Here is a 25561-nt window from a genome sequence, read left to right on the forward strand (position 1 = left end):
TCCCAACCAATGTGTTGCCACCCACCTGCCCTTCAGTATCTTTCTTTTAGCAAGAGTATGGGGTTTCAGTCTCTTAATGAGTTTGCTTCCATACATATGCATAAAAGGAAGAATAGGCTTGAAATATGATGTGAAAACTTTTTATATCTCTTTGACTTTTTCCCCTTAAAAGTCATTGTTTAAAAATAACTTAAATGATGATAAGTAGAACATTTTCCACCCAGATGGCCAAAGTGCTTAAGGAATCTCAACTGTGCTTCTGGCAGATGACTGTGGGGTTCAACCACCTCCCTGATCTAACAAGGGCTTTGCACACAGAGTGTCAGCCAGGAAGTCTGAATTCACCAAGCACCACTGGGAAGTGAGATAAATATTAGAGTGGCCAAGGAGACCTCCACAGCAAAGGTGCTAGGGGAGACAGGGAGAATGGGACAGTCCTCTATATTCCTATTCAAGAGGGGACCTGCAATTCAGAATCTAATCATAAGAGCCTTGAACAAATGTTATGATTTCTCGGGAAACAGTTGGGAAACTTGAATTCGTTTGTATGTACAGGTGGATATGAGGTTGCTCAAGGGTCTAAGGTTAGAATCATTGGCAAATGCTATCCAAAGTACTGACTTAGGAAAATCCAAGTTCGGAATTCAAGGTGAACTTGGTTAGCCCTTCCAATTGTAACAAAACCGCTCAAGTCTGCCTTAAAGAGCCTCACAAGCCAGCCAGTCCCTGCAGCTCCACAAACTGACCCATGTTCTCCACAAAATGGGTCTGCTCCTTCCCCTGGCACTCTGCACCCTAGTCCTGTGCTGCGGAGCAATGTCTCTGCCCCAGCTGGCCCTCAACCCCTCGGCTCTGCTCTCCCGGGGCTGCGATGACTCAGATGTGCTGGCAGTTGCAGGCTTTGCCCTGCGGGACATTAACAAAGACAGAAAGGACGGCTATGTGCTGAGACTCAACCGAGTGAACGATGCCCAGGAATACAGACAGGCAAGTAGTGATGGTCCCCACTCTGGGGCAGGGATGTGGGCAAGCTGGAGAGACTGGCCAGGGTGAGGGAACTCAGAGACACCCTGGCAGATGTTTTCCATATTGGAAGCCCTGCCGAGAACTCTGTGTTCTCCTCTGCCAGGGTCAGCGACAACGCACTTATTGTTAGTAAAAACAAGTGTTAACAGTGATCCTACTCTGACACTTGTGTCAGATTTAATGGTTTACGGGGCATCTTCACAAACATTCTTTGGCTTTCCCATAAAGCAGGGTTTTTTTTGTGTGTGGTGGTCTTTCTGGGTTTCTGCTTCCTGTGAAATGTGTTGCATTTCTCTACCCCTTCCCACAGGATGGCCTGGGATCTCTGTTCTATCTCACACTGGATGTGCTAGAGACTGACTGCCATGTGCTCAGTAAGAAGGCATGGCAAGACTGTGGAATGAGGATATTTTTTGAATCGGTGAGTGCTTGTTTTTATAAACCATTAAGGGCCCTAGGGAAAGCAAGTAGGTACACTCTTTCTACAGGGTCAAGGGTGCTCAATATCTGCCATCTTTTAAATGGCCCACTTTATAATCTCCTGGCAGGTGCCCATGAGCTTATTCTAATGCTCTAGACAGAACAAAGTTTAACTCATGAGAGGAGTTTCTGAGAAGTCCCATTGCAGTCATGCAGAACAGAATGGAAAAGTTGCCCCAAGTTGTGTTTTTACCTCCAAGACCTTCTATTAGGCTCTGAACCAGTGTTTAAATTGTGAGAAGAAGACCTGAGGTATGAATATTCTGGATGTGGGGTTAATGTAGACTGCAGAAGTGATGGAGGTAGAGCTTTGTCTATTTGTTTTATTTTGCTTTGTTTTAATAAACACCGATGCCAGGTTTGAGGGGAGGAAAATGGATAACTTGCGGTATGAAAGCTCTCAAGGGCACCGTGTAAGGATTTCCTGAAACCACACAGCATAATAAAGGGCCTCAGAATTAATCTTCTAAAGATGATCATAGAAGAGACTTGAAAATAGATAATCCATTTCATTTCATTCTTAATTATCCTGGGATAATTTTCATTAATTGATATAAAACTTTACAATGTGAGTGCAGAATAGTGATATAAGTGTTTAGAAGACAACGATTTGATCAAGATATTTTTCCTAATCATGTAGCCAATTGGTCAAACTGTACCCAACTTGATTTTGAAAAGTGAGTATCCTGTTGTGAATTATATTTCTTATGGTGACACTAGCTACTAAAACACAGACACAAAAACTGTATACTCACTCTAACATGATAGAAGTTCATTTCTCACGCATGTAAAGTTGAAAGTAGAAGTTCCTGATTAGATGGGGGCTTTGCTCCAGGGGTGATTTGAGACCCAAGTTTATTCCACGCTCTGGCTCTAGACTCTGCAGCCTCAGCTCATGACTTCCATGGCTACCTGCTCATCTGCATCAAGCTGTGCACAGAGAAAGAGCATAGAGGACAGTGAGAACGTGGGAGACCCTTATGAGCCAGATCTGGAAATGGTTACCCCTCACTTCTGCTCACCTTCCTGTGGTTAGAACTCAATTATACACAGTCACACCTGTTGGGGAGGCTGGGAAACATATTCTAGCTGTGTCCTAGGGAAAGGTTAAACAGTTTGATCATCAACTGCAGTTCCTCCCAGCCAAAACCACAGAATTTGATCTTAAGTTTCTAACTACTTTAAAAGAAAATGTCTGACTTTAATTTTGGAGGTATTTTAAAAGCTCATAGTTGCATTCGCTATGTCATAAAATGTATTTGTTGGTTTCAGGTTTATGGTCAATGCAAAGCAATATTTTATATGAACAACCCAAGTAGAGTTCTCTATTTAGCTGCTTATAACTGTACTCTTCGCCCAGGTAAGAAATCACTACGATTTTGTTAGTTTCAATAAAGGATGGAAAAGAATACTTAACCAGGGCTTTGCCAAGAATGTATAGGGTGTCTCTCATTCTTATTTTCTGTTTATTCTTAATGCCAGTTTCTTAATATTTCCAGTACTTACCTCCTTACTGAAATTCATCCTATACTGCTCCTCTTCCCATGATTAATCTTACTAAACTACCTCTACATTTATATGCTGCATCAGATCTTACATTTTCAGTCTGACATAAATGGTATAATTTCTATGACTGTTCCCTCAGGCTTCCTTTCTTGCTATCTCTGCCATTATTTCCCAGACTACACCAACTCTTCACTCCATTCTACTGGATGCCACACTGTTTTCTGAACATGCACTGCACTTTCCAGTCTCTGTGTCTTGCTTGTGCCTCTCCCTCTGCTGAGCATGCCCTCCCGTGATGACCTCTGACCTTGGAACACACCTATTCTTTAAGGATCACCACCACTTCTTCCACAGTGTTCTCTATTCTAGAAAGGAATGGTGCTTTTGTAATCTGCATTCCTATAAAACTTTGTCTAAACTACTCAGGGAACACAAAATGCACTGCCTTGATATGAGGGTCGCATATCTTATATCATGTAGAATAGTTTCTCCTTTCTTCCTCCTGCTGCACCCTTCCTCAGTTCCCATCAAGTAGAAGGTGTCAGTAATGTTGTTAAGTAAATAATTGGACTAGAAATGAGGCTGAAACTTAATGACACTTGAAATATGCACATGCATTCATTTGGGACCTTCCTTTTCTCAAGGGAAGGTCTTTGGAAAGAGAGCATCCACAGTGCGGGAAAACAGAATTTGGTCCCCTGTCGAACAACTATGTGCATGTCGCTCCCCTGGTGGATCCTGTGCAAGTGTAGATTCTGATTCCATAGGTCTTGGTCAGGACCTGAGATCCTGCATCTCTAACAAGCTCCAGGAGATAAGAATGCTGCTGGTTGCTTTGAATAACAAGGCAAGCGAGCAAGCATTTTGTTAGGCACACTTTAAGGTTCCTGGTTGTGAAGGCAAGATTCACCGAACAGCAAGTAGTAAACAGTCTCAGGACTTAAATGGAAGTCATAGGTATCAGAGCTACGGGAGGTCAGGAAGTGACAGGTGGTGATTATTCAGGAGTGACAAGCTGTGGCTGGAAATCCCCCATTATCTCCACCAGTCCCCAAGTGCAAGCAGATAAACACAAAATTTCTAAAAACAATGTGTTTGCTCTGCAAAAGCAGCTTCAAGATAAATTCTGTACCTTGACTTTCACACTAGGCTTACTGCCCTCAGCTCCTCCCAAACAGAAATCTGACTGTACTTAATGTGATCATTCTACCCAGTCACACAGTGACTTTACCCATTTTGTTTTCTGACTCACTTGCATTTTTCTTCTTAAAAAAATATTTAGTCTTATTTTTTATTGATAAATAATAGTTGTACCTATTTATGGCATATATAGTGATATTTCCGTATATATACTGTATTGTGATCGGATTAGGTTATTAGTATATCCATCATCTCAAACCTTTATCACTTCCTCGTGTTGAGAACATTCAATATCCTTCTTCTAGCTATTTGAAATTTTATCTTATTGTTAACTGTAGTCATCCTACATTGGTCTAGAACACTAGAATTTATCCCCTTATCTAGCTGTAATTTTGTATCCTTTGACAGATCTCACTTGCATTTCTAACAAAAACAGGGTGCGGTTCCGCCTTCTACTATGCCATTCACTTATCCATTCATTCTACAAGCATTTACTAAGCACTTCCTATGTATCAGATATGATGTTCGGTGTTAGGAACTGAAAAGTATATAAGATATTGCGGTAATGAAATCCCAACCTCTGAAGACACTCAGTCTACTTTACAGGGTCAATAATGAGAAAAGATAGTGAACTAGTTGGAGGAAAAGGTCCTATTTTAATATGCTATATTACATGTCTTTGAACAAAATTCTCAGAGTAAATGTGTGTGAGGTGAAAACTTTGCTTTGCTTTGGTCTCTTTTTTAATTGTGAAAGTAATACATGGTCATTACAGAAAACACTGCTGACAGCTAACTTCTATTCCAGAAAATGTCTTCCTCGCCCCATCCTTGCCTCTTTGCAGTCATATGATTTATTGAAAATTAATAATATTTAAAAACTTTTGTTATTGGCATCAACAGTTTCAAAAAAAAAGATTTACATGACGTGCCCTGACTGCCCAAGCTCCATACCCACTGACTCTTCCAGTCGCCAAGTGCTGGAGGCTGCCACCGACTCTCTTGCGAAATACAACAATGAGAACACGTTCAAGCAGTATTCTCTCTTCAAAGTCACCAGGGCTTCTAGCCAGGTAAGGCTAAACTGCTCAAGCCAGTTACACAGTGTGTCTCATAACTGTTGCTGTAGGTTCCTAAGCTGGGAGGAGAATGTTAAGGCACTCATTTTGATTAGAACCAAAATACCTTTCTCTACTTTCCCCACTTTGATAGACCTGATGCCCATTGTATCATGTTTCACTTTCTAAGTGATTCCATGGCATTTCTACAAGAGTCAGGCGGCTTGATTTTGCTTCCCTAACCTTAAGGCAAGAAGAGAAATGAACTCCTAGTCTCCTTGGGGGATTATCCATACGTTCACCACTTACTGCTGTATTCTCAAATGTGACTGATCATGGACCATTTTACAACATAACTTTTACTCTAAGACCAGAGTGGGTGTTGAATTTTATGGATTAGGGAAAATGAAGGCTCATTTGTATTTAGATTATGTTGATTTCTTTCCTTCTTTCTCTATTTCATTCTTTCTTTTTATTTTTTGAGACAGAGACACTCCTTTTTTTCTCTCTCTCTCTCTATTTCTTTCTTTCTTTTTATTTTTTGAGACAGAGACACTCTGTCACCCAGGGTGGACTCAAGCAGTCCTCCTACCTCAGCCTCTCAAGTAGCTGAGACTCCAGGTGCATACCACCACACCTGGCTAATTTTGTATTTTTTGTAGAGATTGGGTCTCACTATGTTGCAAAGGCTGGTCTCGAACTCCTGGACTCAAAACAATCCACCCGCCTTGGCCTCCCAAAGTGCCGGGATTACAGGCATGAACCACTATACCTGGCCCGATATTTCTTTCATAAGCAGAAAAATCTAAAAGACAATTCTACATAAGGAAAAATAAACAAATCAAAAGAACGTGTTTAGGGCCCATTCAAATCTTTTTTTTTTTTTTTTTTTTTTTTTTTTTGAGACAGAGTCTCACTCTGTCGCTAAGCTAGAGTGCTGTGGCGCGATCTCGGCTCACTGCAACCTCCAACTCCCTGGTTCAAGGGATTCTCCTGCCTCCGCCTCTCGAGTAGCTGGGATTACAGGCATGCGCCACCATGCCCGGCTAATTTTTGTATTTTTAGTAGAGATGGGGTTTCACTATGTTGGCCAGGATGGTCTTGATCTCCTGACCTCATGATCTGCCCGCCTTGGCCTCCCAAAGTGCTGGGATTACAGGTGTAAGCCACCATGCCAGGCCTCAAATCTTAAAGAAGAGAAGAAAGGTGTGAGATTATGTTTTCTTAATAATTAAATCATGGTACATGGTTTGATCAGTGTGGGGATTTGTGGAACAACAGATATGTGCCTTGACAATGCCTCTGGTGACATATTGTTTCTGTAGATATAATGGTGCCAAACCTGAGTCTTTTCCCCAGGCAGAAATGTTTGATTTTTATGTCTCAACTCTTGTCTCATAACAGTGGGTGGTTGGCCCTTCTTACTTTGTGGAATACTTAATTAAAGAATCACCATGTACCAAATCCCAGGCCAGCAGCTGTTCACTTCAGTCCTCCGACTCTGTGGTGAGTTTTTCTGAATGTCTTCATAATTTGAGTGTTCACAGATCATCTCTAAGTGTTTGTGGAGCATAAATTACATATGAGGTGTCATAAGGCATGAGATGCTTTTCTTCCCCTCAAGGAGCATCTGACTAGTTAGAGATTAGACAGATCCAGACTGCATTCAATTGTAAGTGCAATTTTCATCAGTAGTTGCAAAAGTGATTATATAGAGCTGTAAAATATAGACATCTCAGTGATGGGTAATGGCCCTGCTTCAGTCTAACACAATCCAGTTACGTTTGTAATACAGCATGGTGTTCCATTCCTTGGACCACTCTTTAAGAAGGACAAAGTCAAATAGGCCTTCATTCAAAGAGGCATCCAAGGAAAGTGTGCCTTGAAGCCATCTGGAACACACCTGGTGGGAATTTAACTTGGCACGATGTGTTGGAGTGCAACTGGGCAAAATGCACCAAAATACTTTTCCTCTCATTTACTTACAGTAACAGCTTTATTAAGAAATAATTCATATGTTGTAAAATTCATCCATTTAAGGTGTACAGTTCAGTAGTTTTTAGTATGTTCACAGAGTTGTGCCACCATCACCACTTTCTTATTTTAGGATATTTTCATCAGCCTCAGAAGAAACCTCATGCCCACTAACAGTCATTCCCCATTGCCACCTTACCAAGCCCCTGGAAACCACTTACCTACTTTCTGTTTCTATGGCTTTGCCTATTCTGGACATTTCATATAAATAGAATCATACAGCATATGGTCTTTTGTGTCTGGCTTCTTTCACTTAGCATAGTGTTCTCAAAGCTTCTCCATCTATAAATAGATGTAGTTTTACCTCTTCCTTAGCAAATAATATTTTATTGCATAGATATTGTTTATTGTTTATCCATCTATCAGTTGATAAACATTTGAGTTGTTTCCTGCTATGAGCAAGTGTGCAAGTTTTTATGTACACATATGTTTCCATTTCTCTTGAGTATATACCTCAGAGTGGAGTTTTTGTCATATGAAAAACAACAACAACAAAAAACGCTCCATGTTTAACCCTTTCACTGCTGTACTGTTTTCCACTGTGAATGCATCAGTTTTGCAATCCCATCAGCAATGTATGAGGGTTTCAATTTCTCCACATCTTTGCCAACACCTATTATGATCTTTCTTTTGGTTATAGCCATCCTACTGGGCATGAATTGGTACCTCATCATGATTTTTATTTGCATTTTCCTAATAACTAATGATGCTGAGCATCTTTTAATGTGTTTATTATCCATTAGTACGTTTTCTTTGGAAAAATGTCTACACAAATCATTTGCCCACCTAAAATCCAATTGCTTATCTTTTCATTGTTGAATAATAAGAGTCTTTACATATTCTAGATACAATGTCCTTATCAGATATATATTTTTAAGTATTTTTCTCTCATTCTCTGGGTTGTCTATTCACTTTCTTGACAACGTTCTTTGAAATACAGAAGTTTTAAATTTTGATGAAGTTCTATTTATATATATTTTTTCTTATTTTGAATGTGCTTTTAATGTCATGTCTAAGAAACCATTGCCTAATCCATAATCACCAAGATTTACATGTGTAAAAATGCACGGGATCCAGAATGCCAAAATAATCTTCAACAACAACAACAACAAAATAAGAAGACATACTTCCCAAACTCAAAACTTACTACAAAGCTACAGTGTTTAAGACAGTGTCTTGGTGGTATAAGAATGATATGTAGATCAATGGAATAAAATTGAAAGTAAAGAAATAAGCCCCTATATGTAGGCCTATGACACATTTTGAGTTTTTGTACACGGTGTGAGGCAGGGAGTTCGACTTCATTCTTTTGCATGTGAATATCCAATGTTTCCAGCACTATTTGTTAAAAAGACTATTCTTTCCCCCATGTAGTTGTCTTGGCATGCTTCTTGAAGATCAATTGACCATAAATGTAAGAGTTTATTTCTTTAATCTCAATTTTATTCCATTGATCTACACTTCTAAGCTTATACCAGTATAACACTGTCTTGAATACTACAAAGCTTTGTAGTAAGTTTTGAGATTGGAACATTTAAGTCCTCTTATTTTGTTCTTCTTGTTCAAGATTGCTTTGGGTATCCTGGATGCCTTGAATTCTCATGCTGATTTTAGGACCAGTTTGTCAATTTCTATTTTTAAAAAGGCAGTTGGAAATTTGATACATTTGATTGCATTGAATCTGTACATCAACGTCGAAATTACTGTCATCTTAACAATATTAAGTTTTCAGTTCCATGAATATGTGGTATCTTTCCATTTGTTTAGAACTCATTTAATTTCTTTCAACAAAGTTTTGTAGTTTTCAGTGTACAAAACTTTCATTTATTTTGGTCAATTTACTCTTCGAATATTTTGTTCTCTTTGATGCTAATGTAATGAAACTGTCTTCTTAATTTCATTTTTGGATTGTTCATTGAAAGTGTGTAGAAAGACAATTGATTTTTTATATTGATCTTATATCCTATAACCTTGATGAACTCATTTATTAGTTCTAATAGTTTGCTAGTGGATTTCTTAGGATTTTCTATATGATCATGTCACCTGAAAATAGATAGCTTTTTACTTCTCCCTTTTAAATCTGGATGCCACATGTGTTCCCAGCCTCTAGGGCTCACATGTTCAGCACACTCATAAAGTCCCTTTGTGATCCACTCTAGTGTCAGCGCCAGGTAGGCCTATGAACTTTGGTAGCTCAGCAAATCCTAGCTAGGGTGGGAGTGGCCAGATCTCCTTGATGCAAGTAACTGCAGTTTCTCCAGAAGGTTCTCTGAGAGCCCCTCCTCTTTGTGACTTGGTGATGAAAAGAAGGAAAAGGCTGAAGCACCATTCCCCAGACAGTTCATACTTTAATAGCTTTTCCCACTTTAAGGAATTTCTAGTCTTTTTTTAATATGCTCTGGAGCTGAGTGACAGAGTGATATTTAGGCAATCTGTTTAGACACTTTTTTTCTTTTTGTAGATTTAGGGATACAAGTGCAGTTTTCTTACATTAATATATTGCATAGCGGTGAAGTCTGGGCTTTTAGTGTATCCATCACCCAAATAGTGTACGTTGTATTCAGGGTGTTTTGTTTTTGTTTTTTTTTTCTTTTTTGAGACAGAATTTTGCTCTGTCGCCCAGGCTGGAGTGCAGTGGCGCAATCTCAGCTTACTGCAAACCTCCATCTCCTGGGTTCAAGCGATTCTCCTGCCTCAACCTCCCAAGTAGCTGGGACTACAGGCACCTGCCACCTCACCTGGCTAATTTTTGTATTTTTGGTAGAGACAGAGTTTCACCCTGTTGACCAGGCTGGTCTCGAACTCCCGACCTCAAGTGATCCTCCTGCCTCAGCCCCCAAAAGTGGTGGGATTACAGGCGTGAGCCACCACACCCAGCTCAGGATGGTATTTCATCCCTCACCACCCTCCCACCTTTTGGAGTCTTCAGTGTCTGTTACTCCACTTTGTGTCCATGTATACCCTTTCTTTAGCTTCCACTTTTAAGTGAGAACATGTGGTTTTTGGCTTTCTGTTTCTGAGTCATTTCACTTAGAATAATGGCCTCCAGTTCCATCCATGTTGATGCAACAGACATGATATTATTCTTTTTTATAGCTGAGTGGTATTCCATGGGTGTGTGTGTGTGCGCACACACACACACATGCACATCACCTTTTAATCTAACCATCCATTGATGGACACAACATCGGCTTCACATATTTGCTATTATGAATAGTGCTGTGATAAATATACAAGCGCAGTTGTCTTTTTCTTATAGTAGTTTCTTTTTTGGCAGGGGTGGGGGGGTAGATAACCAGTTGTGGGATTGCTGGATCAAATGGTAGTTCCATTTTTAGTTTATTTTTAGACAAATTTAGTAAATTTTATGTGGATATACTTAAGAGCTCTTCTTTAGAAACTGAGGCAACATTTTATTATAACATTCTATTTATGCTTGAAAATGTACATACGGTATGACTCTAAAATTCCTCTTCTAGGAATTTATCCTAAGGAAGTAACTAGGAATACATGAAAAGATATAACTTCGATGTTTAAACAATAGAAAAATTAGATTCAATCTAGCCGTCCAACAAAAGAGAGCTTGTTAAACATCACAGAGGAATACTAGGTAGCCATTATTTTAAAAACCCTAGAAGATCATTCAATGCCATAAGAGGGTTTTTATAATATATTGTTAAGTGACAAAATAGAGTTATAAAGTAATATATATATAATATGACTCTATTTTGTAGAAGAAAAATGTATATGCATAGGAAGAAAAGAAATCAAATCACTACAGGTAACAAATATATTTCATGCAATTTACAGGTCTTTATTTTCTTTTGTTTATCTATATTCTAACTATTACATTTGTAATAAGGAAATAAAGCTACTTTACTTTTAAGTAAAGAGAAATTTAAGGAGCTGAGAGTGGTTTTGTCTGAGAAGAGAAATCTCAGGTGGAACACACTTAAAGGGCTGCTACATAAAAGATGAAAACACGTTTTCTAATTGACCCAAGGGTAGAACTAAGGCCAAGAGGTAGAAGTTGTATAGACATAACTTTCCACTCAACGCAAAGAATTTTTTTTAATAAACAGAGTTTCATTCCTCAAGAAATACTTAGTTTCTTATTATTGGAGGCAATTTAGCCTAATTTGGATGATTTCTTAGTAGGGGTGATCTAGAAAGAATTGACTCAGAGTCTACCTGTTACATAGTAGAAGCATAAAAATGTTGATTGGCTGTGTATCTACACAAGTAGAAAGCTAGTTGATTTCCATCTGTGATCACTGGTAGTACTCATATGACACTGTATTTTCTCTTTTAGCCTGTTGGTCTTTGCAAAGGTTCTCTGACTCGAACACACTGGGAAAAGTTTGTCTCTGTGACTTGTGACTTCTTTGAATCACAGGTATTTTTCAATCTAATTGCCTGTCTTTCTGTGAAGAAGAGCAGATTATCGATAGTTACCTGCCACTACCTTACCCCCTCCTTTGATTTTCCCAACCACCTTGCTCACCACTTTCTGCAGGCTACCCTGAGGCCACACCCACAGGATAGCTAGTCAAAGACCTGTTATGCCTTGTTTCAGTCACAATATGGTCCTGCAGAATAAGCAAGACAAATTCAGAAACAGGGAACTGCTGGCTTGGATGTGATTCAAGCCTCTGAGACATTAAATTCAGTGTCCCAAAGAAACCTTACCTCAAGCCACAGGGAGAAGTTATTTCCATGAAAATATTCAATCCCTTTCCAGAAGTGTTTATTGTGCACTTATTATAAGGTAGCCTGGTATATTTGAGAGGCAGTTTATATTTGAGGTATATTTGTGCCTGGTATATTTGAGGCAGTTGAAACAGGACACTTGGGATCCAGTTTTGCTCTGGTACCTGTGAGCTGTGTAACAGGCACATACTTACCTGTTTGAGTTTTGGTTGCCTCATTTATAAAATGGGATTGCAACACTGCATCATTCAGATCCCTGTGAGAAGCAAATGAAAGGACCTGAATGAAGGGTGCGGTACAAGGCCTGGTGCAGAATAAACAAGCAAGGAAAGGCACCTGCTGCTTCCACTACTGGGAACAGAAAGATAGCTTGCTGGAGACTTCCAGTGAGTCATTGAACCTCTCTGGGCCATTATTCAGCTCTGAAATTGTGAGACTCACAGTCTCACAGTCAAGCTTCTACAGGTCCTGGTTCCCCCTGGCCCTTATCTGTTTTGTTTTTTAACCCTTTCACCAGGAGGCCCATCCCTCTACCTAGTCTCCCTTTGAAATGTTCCAACAGAAAGGCACAAATCAGCTTAGGCTGGTACTAGGCATGGGCGGACCTTCCCTGTGGAACTCTGCATTCAAAAATGTTCTCATTCCAGGCTCCAGCCACTGGAAGTGAAAACTCTGCTGTTAACCAGAAACCTACAAACCTTCCCAAGGTGGAAGAATCCCAGCAGAAAAACACACCCCCTACAGACTCCCCCTCCAAAGCTGGGCCAAGAGGATCTGTCCAATATCTTCCTGACTTGGATGATAAAAATTCCCAGGAAAAGGGCTCTCAGGAGGCCTTTCCTGTGCATCTGGACCTAACCACGAATCCCCAGGGAGAAACCCTGGATCTTTCCTTCCTCTTCCTGGAGCCTATGGAGGAGAAGCTGGTTGTCCTGCCTTTCCCTAAAGAAAAAGCACGCACTGCTGAGTGCCCAGGGCCAGCCCAGAATGCCAGCCCTCTTGTCCTTCCGCCGTGAGAATCACACAGAGTCTTCTGTAGGGGTATGGTGCGCCGAATGAGATGGGAGGTGAGGGGGACGATGGACAGAGACAGAGCGTGCACACGTAGCGTGGCTAATGAAGGACGCCTTTTTGACTCTTCTTGGTCTCAGCATGTTGACTGGGATTGGAAATAACGAGACTGAGCCCTCGGCTTGGGCTGCACTCTACCCTGTACACTGCCTTGTACCCTGGGCTGCATCCCTTCCTAAATTGAGCAGTCTCATACCATGGAGAGATGCCCCTCTTATGTCTTCAGCCACTCACTTATAAAGATACTTATCTTTTCAGCAGTATATATGTGCTGAAATCTCAGCATGAAAGCATTGCACGAGTAAAGCTACTTTCCCTAACACCAGGAGGCATGAGCAACTAATGCCCAGCACAGTTTCAGTCCCTAAATTCCCTTTAATTCCAGGACAGGTATTAGCTGCATAGGGCCCATACCATTTCCAACCCCCTACCTCTTTTCATCTGTCTGGAAGTCTCCAGGTCTCAACAGTGGGGTAATTCACGTAGAGCTGGGGGCACATAGAAGAGAAGTGCACATGTGGCCTATGCTAGACACGGTGGGAGCAGCAGACCGTGACAGTTCTCATCACTGTTATAATTTCTCTATGACAGTTAGAGGAGGGCCCATCACAGCATTCAATTGCAGTCTACGTTTTCCTTCTTTCAAACACTGCAGGACCAATTTCCCCTCATTCAGTAATACATATGTGCACATGCACACATGCACTGCTGATAAGACTTTGGACATTTTGACAGATAATTTACAGATGCAGCTATTGTCCTCTACCCTGGTGGCTGTTAGAAGAGGCACACAGGCCTCGGCATAATTTGCATAAGAGAAGTAGGCAATATTCACACTCTGTTCCTCTTATCTGCTTCTCATAAGAAGGAAGTGATTATGTGGGGGTGTCATGTGGGGTCTTACACCCTGTTGGGCAGGGTCTGAAAGAAGCAGAATTGTACTCAGGTGGCTCAACTAAAAAGACTTCAGTTGGCTCAGTGCACTGGCTCACGCCTGTAATTCCAGCACTTTGGGAGGCTGAGGCGGGCAGATCACTGGAGGTCAGGAGTTCGAGACCAGCCTGGCCAACATAGTGAAACCCTGTCTCTACCAAAAATACAAAAATTAGCCGGGCATGGTGGTACATATTTGTAATCCCAGCTACTCGGGAGGCTGAGGCAGGAGAATCGCTTGAACCTGGGAGGTGGAGGCTGCAGTGAGCTGAGATAATGCCACTGTATGCCACCAGCATGGGTAACAGAGCTAGACTTCGTCTCAAAAAAAGAAAAGGACTTCAGTGAAGGGACCTTTAGTGAAGGCTTGTGGCTCAGGCGAAGGGAAGGCCAAGGGATGCTGAGGCACCTGGACAGCAGCATCAGCAGGGAGCCTTTGCCACCGAGGCTGAGCAGGAGCAGGAGAGGCTGGCTTCCCCGCTCTGTTGGAACTATCCTGTGGAGAAGCCACCCTGCAGGAGCCACCCTGGTGGAGGGATGCAGCCCCTGCAGAACCCGGTGCTGGAGCGAGAAGGAGCAGGGAATAAGCACCCTCCCCTCTCCCTCCCTTCCTGCTTCCTTCCAATCTCCTCCCAATGGCTGTTTGAACTCGATGGTAAACTAGCCAGCAGGGAGAGCCTGGGTCATTCAATTTCGTGGAGTCAGCCTGGGAGACAAGGCCAGGCAGAGAAAGTCAAATGATGGCCCTGAGGCAAACAGAGAGAAACCATTAGGAGCCTCAACTGGGGTTTCCCAAGGGGTGTTCTATAAGGCCCTTCTCTACTGTTAAAGGATGGGGAATGGCCTCAGACTTTGTTTCTCCTTCTATCTACCACCTCCTTTCTCTTTCCATGGCTTAATTCGTGAAAAACTAGATTGTTCCCATGCTTGCCACTTCCCCACCACCTCTTCATTCCTTAGGTCACCGTAATGTTAATCCATATCTTTTCACATAACCCACTGACTTGGTGTTCCCTAACAATCTTTTATTTTAAATAAAAAAAAAAATTATGTTCACTTTTACTTACACTTTCAAGCATCTGGCAATGCTGACTTTGCTTGCTCTTCAGACTTTTTCAAGGCGATTTTGTCCCACAGCCTCCAGGTTTTTCTTCTACCTTTTTGACCACTCCCCCTCATATCCTACCTTGGGCTCCTCTTTGGCTCATCTCTTAGATGCTGTTTCTGGCTTTCAGTCCTTGATCTTTTTTTCTTACTCTGCAGACTCCATGCAGACAAGCTAATCTGCATCCTTGTCAATAGCTGCAAAATGCTGCATTTATTACTGATCTGAGGCTCTTGTGTTCAAGTCATCAGTAGTTTGCAAATTGCTAACACTAATCTTCTACAACAAAATTTCAGGAGCTGAGTATTTCTAGTTATATAATATTAAGAGTTACCTCAGCTGAATGTTTAAAATGAACATATTCAACAATAGGAAAATGAACAACCCAATTTAAAAATGGGGCAAAACATTTTTTAAAAAAATGAGATCGTGTCTTTCGCAGGAACATGGATGGAGCTGAAGGTTATTATCCTTAGCAAACTCATGCAGGAACAGAAAACCAAATACCGCATGCTCTCACTTATAAGTGGGAGCTAAATAATGAGAACACATGGACACATAGAGGGAAACAACACACACTGGCGCCTACTCGAGGGTGGAGGGTGGGAAGAGGGAGAGGATCAGAAGAAAATGACTGTTTGGTAGTAGGCTTAGTACTTGCCTGACAAATAATCTGTACTACAAACCCCTGTGACATGAGTTTACCTATATAACAAATGTGCACATGTACCCATTAACTTAAAATAGAAGTTAAAAAAATAAAAATAAAAATGGGCAAAAGATTTAAACCTTACCAAAACAAAAAAATGGTAAGTGAACATCTGAAATGCTGAACTTCAGTGAACTTCATATGTCACCAAAGAAATGCAAATTATAACAATGAGATATCACTATATATCTGTCAGAATGGCCAAAATCCAGAACACTGACAATACTAAATGGTAGCAAGGATATGGAGCAAAAGGAACTTCTCATTCATTGCTGCTGGGAATGCAAATGGTACAGCCACTTTGGAAGACAGTTTGGCAGTTACTTTCAAAACTTAACATACTCTTATCATATGATCCAGTAGTCACACTCCTTGGTACTTACCCAAATGATCTGAAAACTTATGTCCATACAAAAACCCACACATGGATATTCACAGCAGATCTGCTCATAATTGCTAAAATTGGGAAGCAACAAACTTAGGCAAAACAATTCTAGTGATTCTCAAAGACATAGTCAGAGATTTACGAAGAGGTCCACTGTAGCATTACTTATAAGAACAAATAATTGGAAACAATATACATGGCCAAAAATTGGGGAATGTTGAATACATTAACACATATATAACATCCAATATTATGTAATCTCAAAAATAATCTTTCTGAAGAATATTTAATGATCTGAGAAAGTCCTAATGGTACAACCTTAAGGGAAAATACAATATTTAAGCCATATATAACAAGGGATTGTTAAAAGTCCTTCTCTTGGGAAAGAGTTTGGGAGGTGAAGAATGGAGGAAAGAGACTTAATTTTTATTTTACAATATTCTAAAATATTGTTTGCTTTTTTACTTTGTGCAGGGATTGTGTTTATGACTAAAAATTGTATACTTAAAATAACTCAAAATTTTAAAATCCTATAAAAGCACAAAAACATTTATAAAGCTTATATGGTTTCTATTAGTACCTGAAAAAAATAGAGGTTATAAGTAAATACATACTCAACTACAGTGGAGGGAAAGAAACACCTGTATGTACAGAATAATTCTAATGATGCAAAACATATATATTACATATATTCAAATAGCAAAAAGTGTATGAAGCAATTATGCATTATAAATAGTTGGTTTTCCTTATGGTTGTAGAATTAGAGGTGAATTTTCTTTATGCTTTTTGTATTTTCCACATTTTTTGCAAAGAGCATGTGTTCTATTATGAGTCAAAAAGGTTTAAAGAATAAAAATTCTGTTAGCTAACTCTTTTTTCTGATAAAATGGCCAGGACACACAGAAATAACATAAATGCGGAATGAAAATGTGAAGACGGCAGGGCGCAGTGGCTCATTCCTATAATCACACCACTATGGGAGGCCGAGGCGGGTGGATCACCTGAGGTCAGGAGTTCGAGATCAGCCTGACCAATATGGTGAAACCTTGTCTCTACTAAAAGTACAAATTTTAGCCAGGCGTGGTGGTGGGCACCTGTAGTCCCAGTACTCAGGAGGCTGAGACAGAAGAATTGCTTGAACCTGGGAGGTGGAGGTTGCAGCAGTGAGCTGAGATGGCATCACTATACACCAACCTAGGCAACAAAGCAGGCAAGGCTTTGTCTCAAAAAAAAAAAAAAAAGAAAAAGAAAGAAAGAAAAAAAAGAAAAGGTGAAGATGAAGATTCTACCTGCCCAGTCTGCCCAGATACTGTCAGGCCTCTGAGCCTAAGCTAAGCCATCATATCCCCTGTGACCTGCACGTACACATCCAGATGGCTGGTTCCTGCCTTAACTGATGACATTCCACAACAAAAGAAATGAAAATGGCCTGTTCCTGCCTTAACTGATAGCATTATCTTGTGAAATTCCTTCTCCTGGCTCATCCTGGCTCAAAAACTCCCCCACTGAGCACCTTGTGACCCCTACTCCTGCCTGCCAGAGAACAACCCCCCTTTTTCCTTTACCTACCCAAATCCTATAAAACGGCCCCACCCCATCTCCCTTCGCTGACTCTCTTTTCGGACTCAGCCAGCCTGCACCCAAGTGATTAAAAGCTTTATTGCTCACACAAAGCCTGTTTGGTGGTCTCTTCACACGGACACGCATGAAATTTGGTGCCGTGACTCAGATCGGGGGACCTCCCTTGGGAGATCAATCCCCTGTCCTCCTGCTCTTTGCTCTGTGAGAAAGATCCACCTACGACCTCAGGTCCTCAGACCGACCAGCCCAAGAAACATCTCACCAATTTCAAATGCTGTGAGCGGCCTCTTTTTACTCTCTTCTCCAACCTCCCTCACTATCCCTCGACCTCTTTCTCCATTTAATCTTGGCGCCACACTTCAATCTCTCCCTTCTCTTAATTTCAGTTCCTTTCATTTTCTGGTAGAGACAAAGGAGACACATTTTATCCATAGACCCAAAACTCTGGCGCCAGTCATGGACTAAGGAAGGCAGCCTTCCCTTGGTGTTTAATCATTGCGGGGATGCCTCTCTGATTATTCACTCAGGTTTCAGAGGTGTCAGACCACGCAAGGACACCTGCCTTGGTCCTTCACCCTTAGTGGCAAGTCCCGCTTTTCTAGGGGAGGGGCAGGAACCCCGACCTCTTATCTCTGCACCCCATCCGTTATTTCCGTGCCCCGACCTCTTATCTCTGCGCCCCACTCCCTATTTCCGTGCCCTGACCCCTTCTCTGCTTTTCTGGAGGGCAAGAATCCCCCACCCCTTCTCCATGTCTCTACTCTCTTTTCTCTGGGCTTGCCTCCTTCACTATGGGCAAGCTTCCACCTTCCATTCCTCCTTCTTCTCCCTTAGCCTGTGTTCTTAAGAACTTAAAACCTCTTCAACTCTCACCTGACCTAAAATCTAAGCATCTTATTTTCTTCTGCAATGCCGCTTGACCCCAATACAAACTTGACAGTAGTTGCAAATAGCCGGAAAACGACACTTTCAATTTTTCCATCCTATAAGATCTAAATAATTCTTGTCATAAAATAGGCAAACAGTCTGAGGTGCCTGATGTCCAGGCATTCTTTTACACGTTGGTCCTTCCCTAGTCTCTGTTCCCAATGCAACTCATCCCAAATCTTCCTTCTTTCCCTCCCACCTGTCCCCTCAGTCCCAACCCCAAGTGTCGCTGAGTCTTTCCAGTCTTCCTTTTCTACAGACCCATCTGACCTTTCTCCTCCTCCCCAGGCTGCTCGTCACCAGGCCGAGCTAAGTCCCAATTCCTCCTCAGCCTCCACTCCTCCACCCTATAATCCTTCTACCACCTCCTCTCCTCACACCGGGTCCAGCTTACAGTTTAGTTCCGCGACCACCTGCCCAACAATTTCCTCTTAGAGAAGTGGCTGGAGCTGAAGACATAGTCAAGGTACGTGTACTTTTTTCTCTATCAGACCTCTCTCAGATCAGTCAGTGTTTAGGTTCTTTCTCATCAGACCCCACTAAATATATACAGGAATTCCAATATCTAACTCTGTCCTACAATTTAACCTGGAGTGACTTAAATGTCATCCTGACTTCTACCTTCTTCCCAGATGAACAGGAAAGAGTTTTTTCTCTAGCCCAATCTCACGCTGATAACCATCAGCTTCACAAGCCAGACCTCCAGGAAGGCATTAGGGCAGTTCCCCGAGAAGATCCCCAATGGAACTATCAGGCAAATTCCCCAGGTATAGCTAGGCAAGATTACATGATTTCCTGCCTAGTTGAAAGGCTTAAAAAGGCAGCTTACAAAGCTGTTAATTATGACAAGCTTAAAGAGACTACCCAAGGTAAAGACGAAAACCCAGCCCAGTTCATGGCCCACTTAGCAGCAACCCTTAGATGCTATACCGCCCTAGACCTAGAAAGGCCAGAAGGCCGCCTTATTCTTAATACGCATTTTATCACCCAATCCACTCCTGACATTAAGAAAAAACTTCAAAAATCTAGCCCTCAAACCCCACAACAAGAATTAATCAACCTTGCCTTCAAGGTGTACAATAATAGAGAAGAAGCATCCAGACAGCAACGCATTTCTGAGTTACAATTACCTGCCTCTGCTATGAGACAAAACCCAGCCACACCTCCAGCATACAAGAACTTCAAAATGCCTCAGCCGCACATGCCTCAGCTGCAGCAGTCAAACATTCCTACAAGACTTCCTCCATCAGGATCTTGCTTTAAGTGCCAGAAATCTAGCCACCAGGCCAAGGAATGCCTACAGCCCAGGATTCCTCCTAAGCTGTATCCCATCTGTGTAGGACCCCACTGAAAATCAGACTGTTCAACTCACCTGTCAGCTACTCCCAGAGCCCCTGGAACTCTGGCCCAAGGCTGTCTGACTGACTCCTTCTCACATTTTTTCGGCTTAGCGGCTGAAGACTGATGCTGCCCGATCGCCTCAGAAGCCCCATAGACCATCACGGACACCAAGCTTGAATTAACTCTCACAGTAGAAAGTAAGTCCGTCCCCTTCTTAATCAATACGGAGGCTACCCACTCCACATTACCTTCTTTTCAAAGGCCTATTTCCCTTGCCTCCATAACTGTTGTAGGTATTGACAGCCAGGCTTCTAAACCTCTTAAAACTCCCCAACTCTGGTGCCAACTTAGACAATACTCTTTTAAGCACTCCTTTTTAGTTATCCCCACCTGCCCAGTTCCCTTATTAGGCCGAGACACTTTAACTAAATTATCTGCTTCCCTGACTATTCCTAGGCTACAGCCACACCTCATTGCCGCCTTTTCCCCCAGTTCAAAGCCTCCTTCACATCCTCCCCTTGTATCTCCCCACCTTAACCCACAAATATAAGACACCTCTACTCCCTCCTTAGCGACCGATCATGCACCCCTTACCATCCCATTAAAACCTAATCACTCTTACCCCGCTCAATGCCAATATCCCATCCCACAGCATGCTTTGAAAAGATTAAAGCCATCACTCGCCTGTTACAGCATGGCCTTTTAAAGCCTATAAACTCTTCTTACCATTCCCCCATTTTACCTGTCCTAAAACCAGACAAGGTTTACAGGTTAGTTTAGAATCTGCACCTTATCAACTAAATTGTTTTGCCTATCCACCCCATGGTGCCAAACCCATATACTCTCCTATCCTCAATACCTCCCACTACAACCCATTATTCTGTTCAAGATCCCAAACATGCTTTCTTTACTATTCCTTTGCACCCTTCATCCCAGCCTCTCTTCGCTTTCACTTAGACTGACCCTGACACCCATTAGGCTCAGCCAATTGCCTGGGCTGTACTGCCGCAAGGCTTCACAGACAGCCCCCATTACTTCAGTCAAGCCCAAATTTCATCCTCATCTGTTACCTATCTCGGCATAATTCTCATAAAAACACACGTGCTCTCCCTGCTGATTGTGTCCGATTAATCTCCCAAACCTCAATCCCTTACAAAACAACAACTCCTTTCCTCCTAGGCATGGTTAGTGCGGTCAGAATTCTTACACAAGAGCCAGGACCGCACCCTACAGCTTTCTGTCCAAACAACTTGATCTTACTGTTTTAGCCTAGCCCTCATGTCTGCGTGCAGTGGCTGCTGCTGCTTTAATACTTTTAGAGGCCCTAAAAATCACAAACTATGCTCAACTCACTCTCTACATTTCTCATAACTTCCAAAATCTATTTTCTTCCTCATACCTGACGCATATACTTTCTGCTCCCTGGCTTCTTCAGCCGTACTCACTCTTTGTTAAGTCCCACAATTACCATTGTTCCTGACCCGAACTTCAATCCAGGCTCCCACGTTATTCCTGATACCACACCTGACCCCCATGACTGTATCTCTGTGATCCACCTGACATTCACCCCATTTCCCCATATTTCCTTCTTTCCTGTTCCTCACCCTGATCACACTTGATTTATTGATGGTAGTTCCACCAGGCCTAATCACCACACACCAGCAAAGGCAAGCTATGCTATAGTACAAGCCACTATCCCGCCTCTTAGAACCTCTAATTTCCTTTCCATCGTGGAAATCTGTCCTCAAGGAAATAACTTCTCAGTGTTCCATCTGCTATTCTACTACTCCTCAGGGATTATTCAGGCCCCTTCCCTTCCCTACACATCAAGCTCAGAGATTTGCCCCCGCCCAGGACTGGCAAATTAGCTTTACTCAACATGCCCCAAGTCAGGAGACTAAAATACCTCTTGGTCTAGGTAGACACTTTCACTGGATAGACAGAGGACTTTCCCACACTGGATAGGTAGAGGCCTTTCCCACAGGGTCTGAGAAGGCCACCACAGTCATTTCTTACCTTCTGTCAGACACAATTACTCGGTTTGGCCTTCCCACCTCTATACAGTCTGATAGCAGACCAGCCTTTATTAGTCAAATCAGCCAAGTAGTTTTTCAGGCTCTTAGTACTCAGTGAAACCTTTATATCCCTTACAGTCTTCAGTCTTCAGGAAAAGTAGAACGGACTAATAGTCTTTTAAAAACACACCTCACCAAGCTCAGCCACCAACTTAAAAGGGGCTAGAAATACTTTTACCTCTTTCTTTTCTCAGAATTCAGGCCTGTCCTCAGAATGCTACAAGGTACAGCCCATTTAAGCTCCTGTATAGATGCTCCTTTTTATTAAGCCCCAGTCTCATTCCAGACACCAGACCAACTTAGACTCTGCCCCAAAAAACTTGTCATCCCTACTATCTTCTGTCTAGTCATACTCCTATTCACTGTTCTCAACTACTCATACATGCCCTGCTCTTGTTTACACTGCCAGTTTACACTGTTTCTCCAAGCCATCATAGCTGATATCTCCTGCTGCTATCCCCAAACTGCCACTCTTAACTCTTGAAGTAAATAAATAATCTTTGCTGGCAGGACTATGCTGAATCTCCTTAGGCACTCTCTAATTAGATGTCCTAAGTCCTCCCAATTCTTAGACCTTTAATACCTGTTTTTCTCCTTCTCTTATTCTGTTTAGTTTCTCAATTCATACAAAACCGTATCCAGGCCATCACCAATAATTCTAAATGACAAATGTTTCTTCTAACAGTCCCACAATATCACCGCTTACCGCAAAATCTTCCTTCAGCTTAATCTCTCCCACTCTAAATTCCCACGCCACCCCTAATCCTGCTTGAAGCAGCCCTGAGAAACATCGCCCATTATCTCTCTATACCATCCCCCAAAATTTTCGCTGTTGCAACACTTTACCACTATTTCGTTTTATTTTTCTTATTAATACAAGAAGACAGGAATGTCAGGCCTCTGAGCCCAAGCTAAGCCATCATATCCCCTGTGACCTGAACGTACACATCCAGATGGCCGGTTCCTACCTTAACTGATGACATTCCACCACAAAAGAAATGAAAATGGTCTGTTCCTGCCTTAACTGATGGCATTATCTTGTGAAATTCCTTCTTCTGGCTCATCCTGGCTCAAAAGCTCCCCCACTGAGCACCTTGTGACCCCCTACTCCTGCCTGCCAGAGAACAACCCCCCTTTTTCTTTTACCTACCCAAATCCTGTAAAACGGCCCCACCCCTATCTACCTTCACTGACTCTCTTTTCGGACTCAGCCCGCCTGCACCCAGGTGATTAAAAGCTTTATTGCTCACACAAAGCCTGTTTGGTGGTCTCTTCACACGGACGCGCATGAAAGATACCATCTGTGTAAAGTCAGCACTTCCATCTGAGGCTACTCTCTAGTTCCCATCATGCTAATAGGAACCATCCCCAAAGCCAAATATCACTTCCTGGATCACAGTTCTCAGGACAGAATGTCTCTCTTACTACCATCCAGCTTCCTCCCCACCATTACCATCCCAGCACACTTAATGTGCTCTCTCCCGTGAAGCTGCTCCAGTTGCTAGAATGGAATCATTAATACTGTATCGCTCTTTAAGATTCAATAAAGCAAGAGGAAGAGGATGCATGACTCCCTGAGGTACTCCTTAGTGTCAGCAGAACAGTACTGTAGGAAAATTATATTCCTGCTCTTGATGCCTCTTCCCATTCCCTCAACATTCCCATTCCTTTCCCTACACCAATATTTGGTTCACCCAGGACACCCCATTTAGGGTGCAGCCAATACAGCCATAATAGAAAAACTTCATTAAGGAGCTCAACTCATAATAACAAAAACCCAAAACAGTTTTTGTTTTAACCAATAGCTTTCCCCTTCCCCACTGGGTTGGAGCCTCTTAACACCTTGACCAGATTTCATACATTCCTGTCATTCTCCGTTACACTGGACTGGTCCCATTGGGTATTTAAAAATCAGGGTTACTGACATTAAAAGTTCAGTTGCAAACATTATTCAAAACATGTTGCACTCATTAACCCTGTGACTTGTGGAAATGAGATCTACTTTTCATATACCTCCCTTTTCTTTCTGTCTTCAAATCCTTTCCCTCTCTTCAGTTCACTCTAGAATCCCAGTGATTCTCAACCTTGACTGCACACACTGGATTACCTAGGAGTTTTAAAACTACCAATACCAAAGTCCACTCCCAGAGATTCTGATTAAATTGTCCTGCAGGGAGTCCTTGACATCAGGACTTTTTAAAGCTCCTGGGGTGTTTCTAACATGAAGCCGAGTCTGAGAGACATTACTGCAGACTCTCACAGACACTCACTGTAGACAGAACAGGGAGGAATGGAGATGCTGCCTAACTGGCTCTTTGTTGGCAGTGAGGACGGAACCTAGGCTGATTCCCTCTGGTCCCTTCTGATGCTGCTGGCTCTGCTGATCTGAGGGTTGCATATACGTATATGGGTTTCTTCTGAAGGGTGAAGGTAGGGGGTCAGCTGTATCATAGCCCAGTCCCCCAATGCTCATCCCTTCTCACAGTGGGACAGGCATCCAACTATTTGACTCTTACTCTCACCACCATCCTCTTCCACGTGAATCAATTCTTTTTGCAGGGAATTGGGATGGCATGAGGTATCCCCAACTTCTTCACAGGCACACTAATAATAATAAATAGCATCACTTATTCAGCATCTACTCTATGCCAAGAATTATATTGGTTGCTTTCTTTTTTTCTTTCTTTTTTTTTAGATGGAATCTCACACTGTCACCCGAGCTGGAGTGCAGTGGTGCGATCTCAGCTCACTGCAATCTCCGCCTCCCGGGTTCAAGTGATTCTCCTGCCTCAGCCTCCCAAGTAGCTGGCATTACAGGCACCCGCCACCATGCCCAGCTAATTTTTTGTATTTTTAGTAGAGACAGGGTTTCACCATGTTGGCCAGGCTGGTCTCAATCTCCTGATCTTATGATCAGCCCGCCTCGGCCTCCCAAAGTGCTGGGATTACAGGCATGAGCCACCGTGCCCAGCCTGTTTTCTTATTTAATTATCACACAAGCCTGGCAAGAAGTATCAATCCATATTTCATAAATGAAGAAACTAATTATCAGAGAAGTTTTGTTGCTTACCCAGCATTACACAGTAAGAAAGTAATAGAGCCAGGTTAGAAATTCAGATCTGACTTCAAAACGATAGCCTCTTCATTATTCTATTTTACCTGAAGTCACTTCCTTTTATAATGGTACTTGTTTAACATGTTCCCTCCCTTAGATAATGCAGCTGCCTTCTACTGAGGAGTTTTAGTGCCATGATCCATCAGTCCACTGACTGATGATGGAGATTTCCAGCTGAGACAGACAGGCAGACGGAGGAAAATTATCCCTAGCCCCACCCCCTACACCAACATAGGCACTGCTTATGTTCAAAGACGTACTTTAGATCTGCTATCTACTAGAAAAATCCAGATTTGTGCAGATCACAGTTCCACCCACTCATCAGCAGCATTTCTCAACTTTCTGTCCCCAGGACCCACTAATCAT

The 25561-nt window shown here is 42.2% G+C and overlaps 1 protein-coding gene and 1 long non-coding RNA gene across 2 annotated transcripts; one reads left to right on the forward strand and one right to left on the reverse strand.

Moving 5' to 3' along the window:
- The first annotated feature begins 186 nt into the window (after positions 1-186).
- On the forward strand, positions 187-13522 carry FETUB (fetuin B). The gene is made up of 7 exons (XM_002832761.4): positions 187-987; positions 1337-1447; positions 2779-2866; positions 5055-5224; positions 6614-6715; positions 11556-11639; positions 12601-13522. Exons 1-7 carry the CDS (start codon positions 763-765, stop codon positions 12967-12969), a joined length of 1149 nt encoding a protein of 382 aa, XP_002832807.3. The 5' UTR covers positions 187-762; the 3' UTR covers positions 12970-13522.
- LOC134761131 (uncharacterized) lies at positions 1816-25323 on the reverse strand. Its single transcript, XR_010139418.1, has 3 exons — positions 25268-25323; positions 2262-2436; positions 1816-1930 (listed from the first exon to the last, which is right to left on the reverse strand). It is a non-coding gene; the product is annotated as an uncharacterized LOC134761131 (long non-coding RNA).
- Positions 25324-25561: the final 238 nt, after the last annotated feature.

The sequence above is a fragment of the Pongo abelii genome, chromosome 2, assembly GCF_028885655.2.
Source record: "Pongo abelii isolate AG06213 chromosome 2, NHGRI_mPonAbe1-v2.0_pri, whole genome shotgun sequence".
Classification (NCBI taxonomy): domain Eukaryota; kingdom Metazoa; phylum Chordata; class Mammalia; order Primates; family Hominidae; genus Pongo; species Pongo abelii.

Excerpts from the sequence above, each read along its gene's own strand:
- FETUB (XM_002832761.4), top strand. The coding sequence starts at position 763 with ATGGGTCTGCTCCTTCCCCTGGCACTCTGCACCCTAGTCCTGTGCTGC. Across the intron at positions 2,867-5,054 it reads TAACTGTACTCTTCGCCCAG|TTTCAAAAAAAAAGATTTAC; the intron begins GTAAGAAATCAC and ends TGGCATCAACAG. Across the intron at positions 11,640-12,600 it reads GTGACTTCTTTGAATCACAG|GCTCCAGCCACTGGAAGTGA; the intron begins GTATTTTTCAAT and ends TTCTCATTCCAG.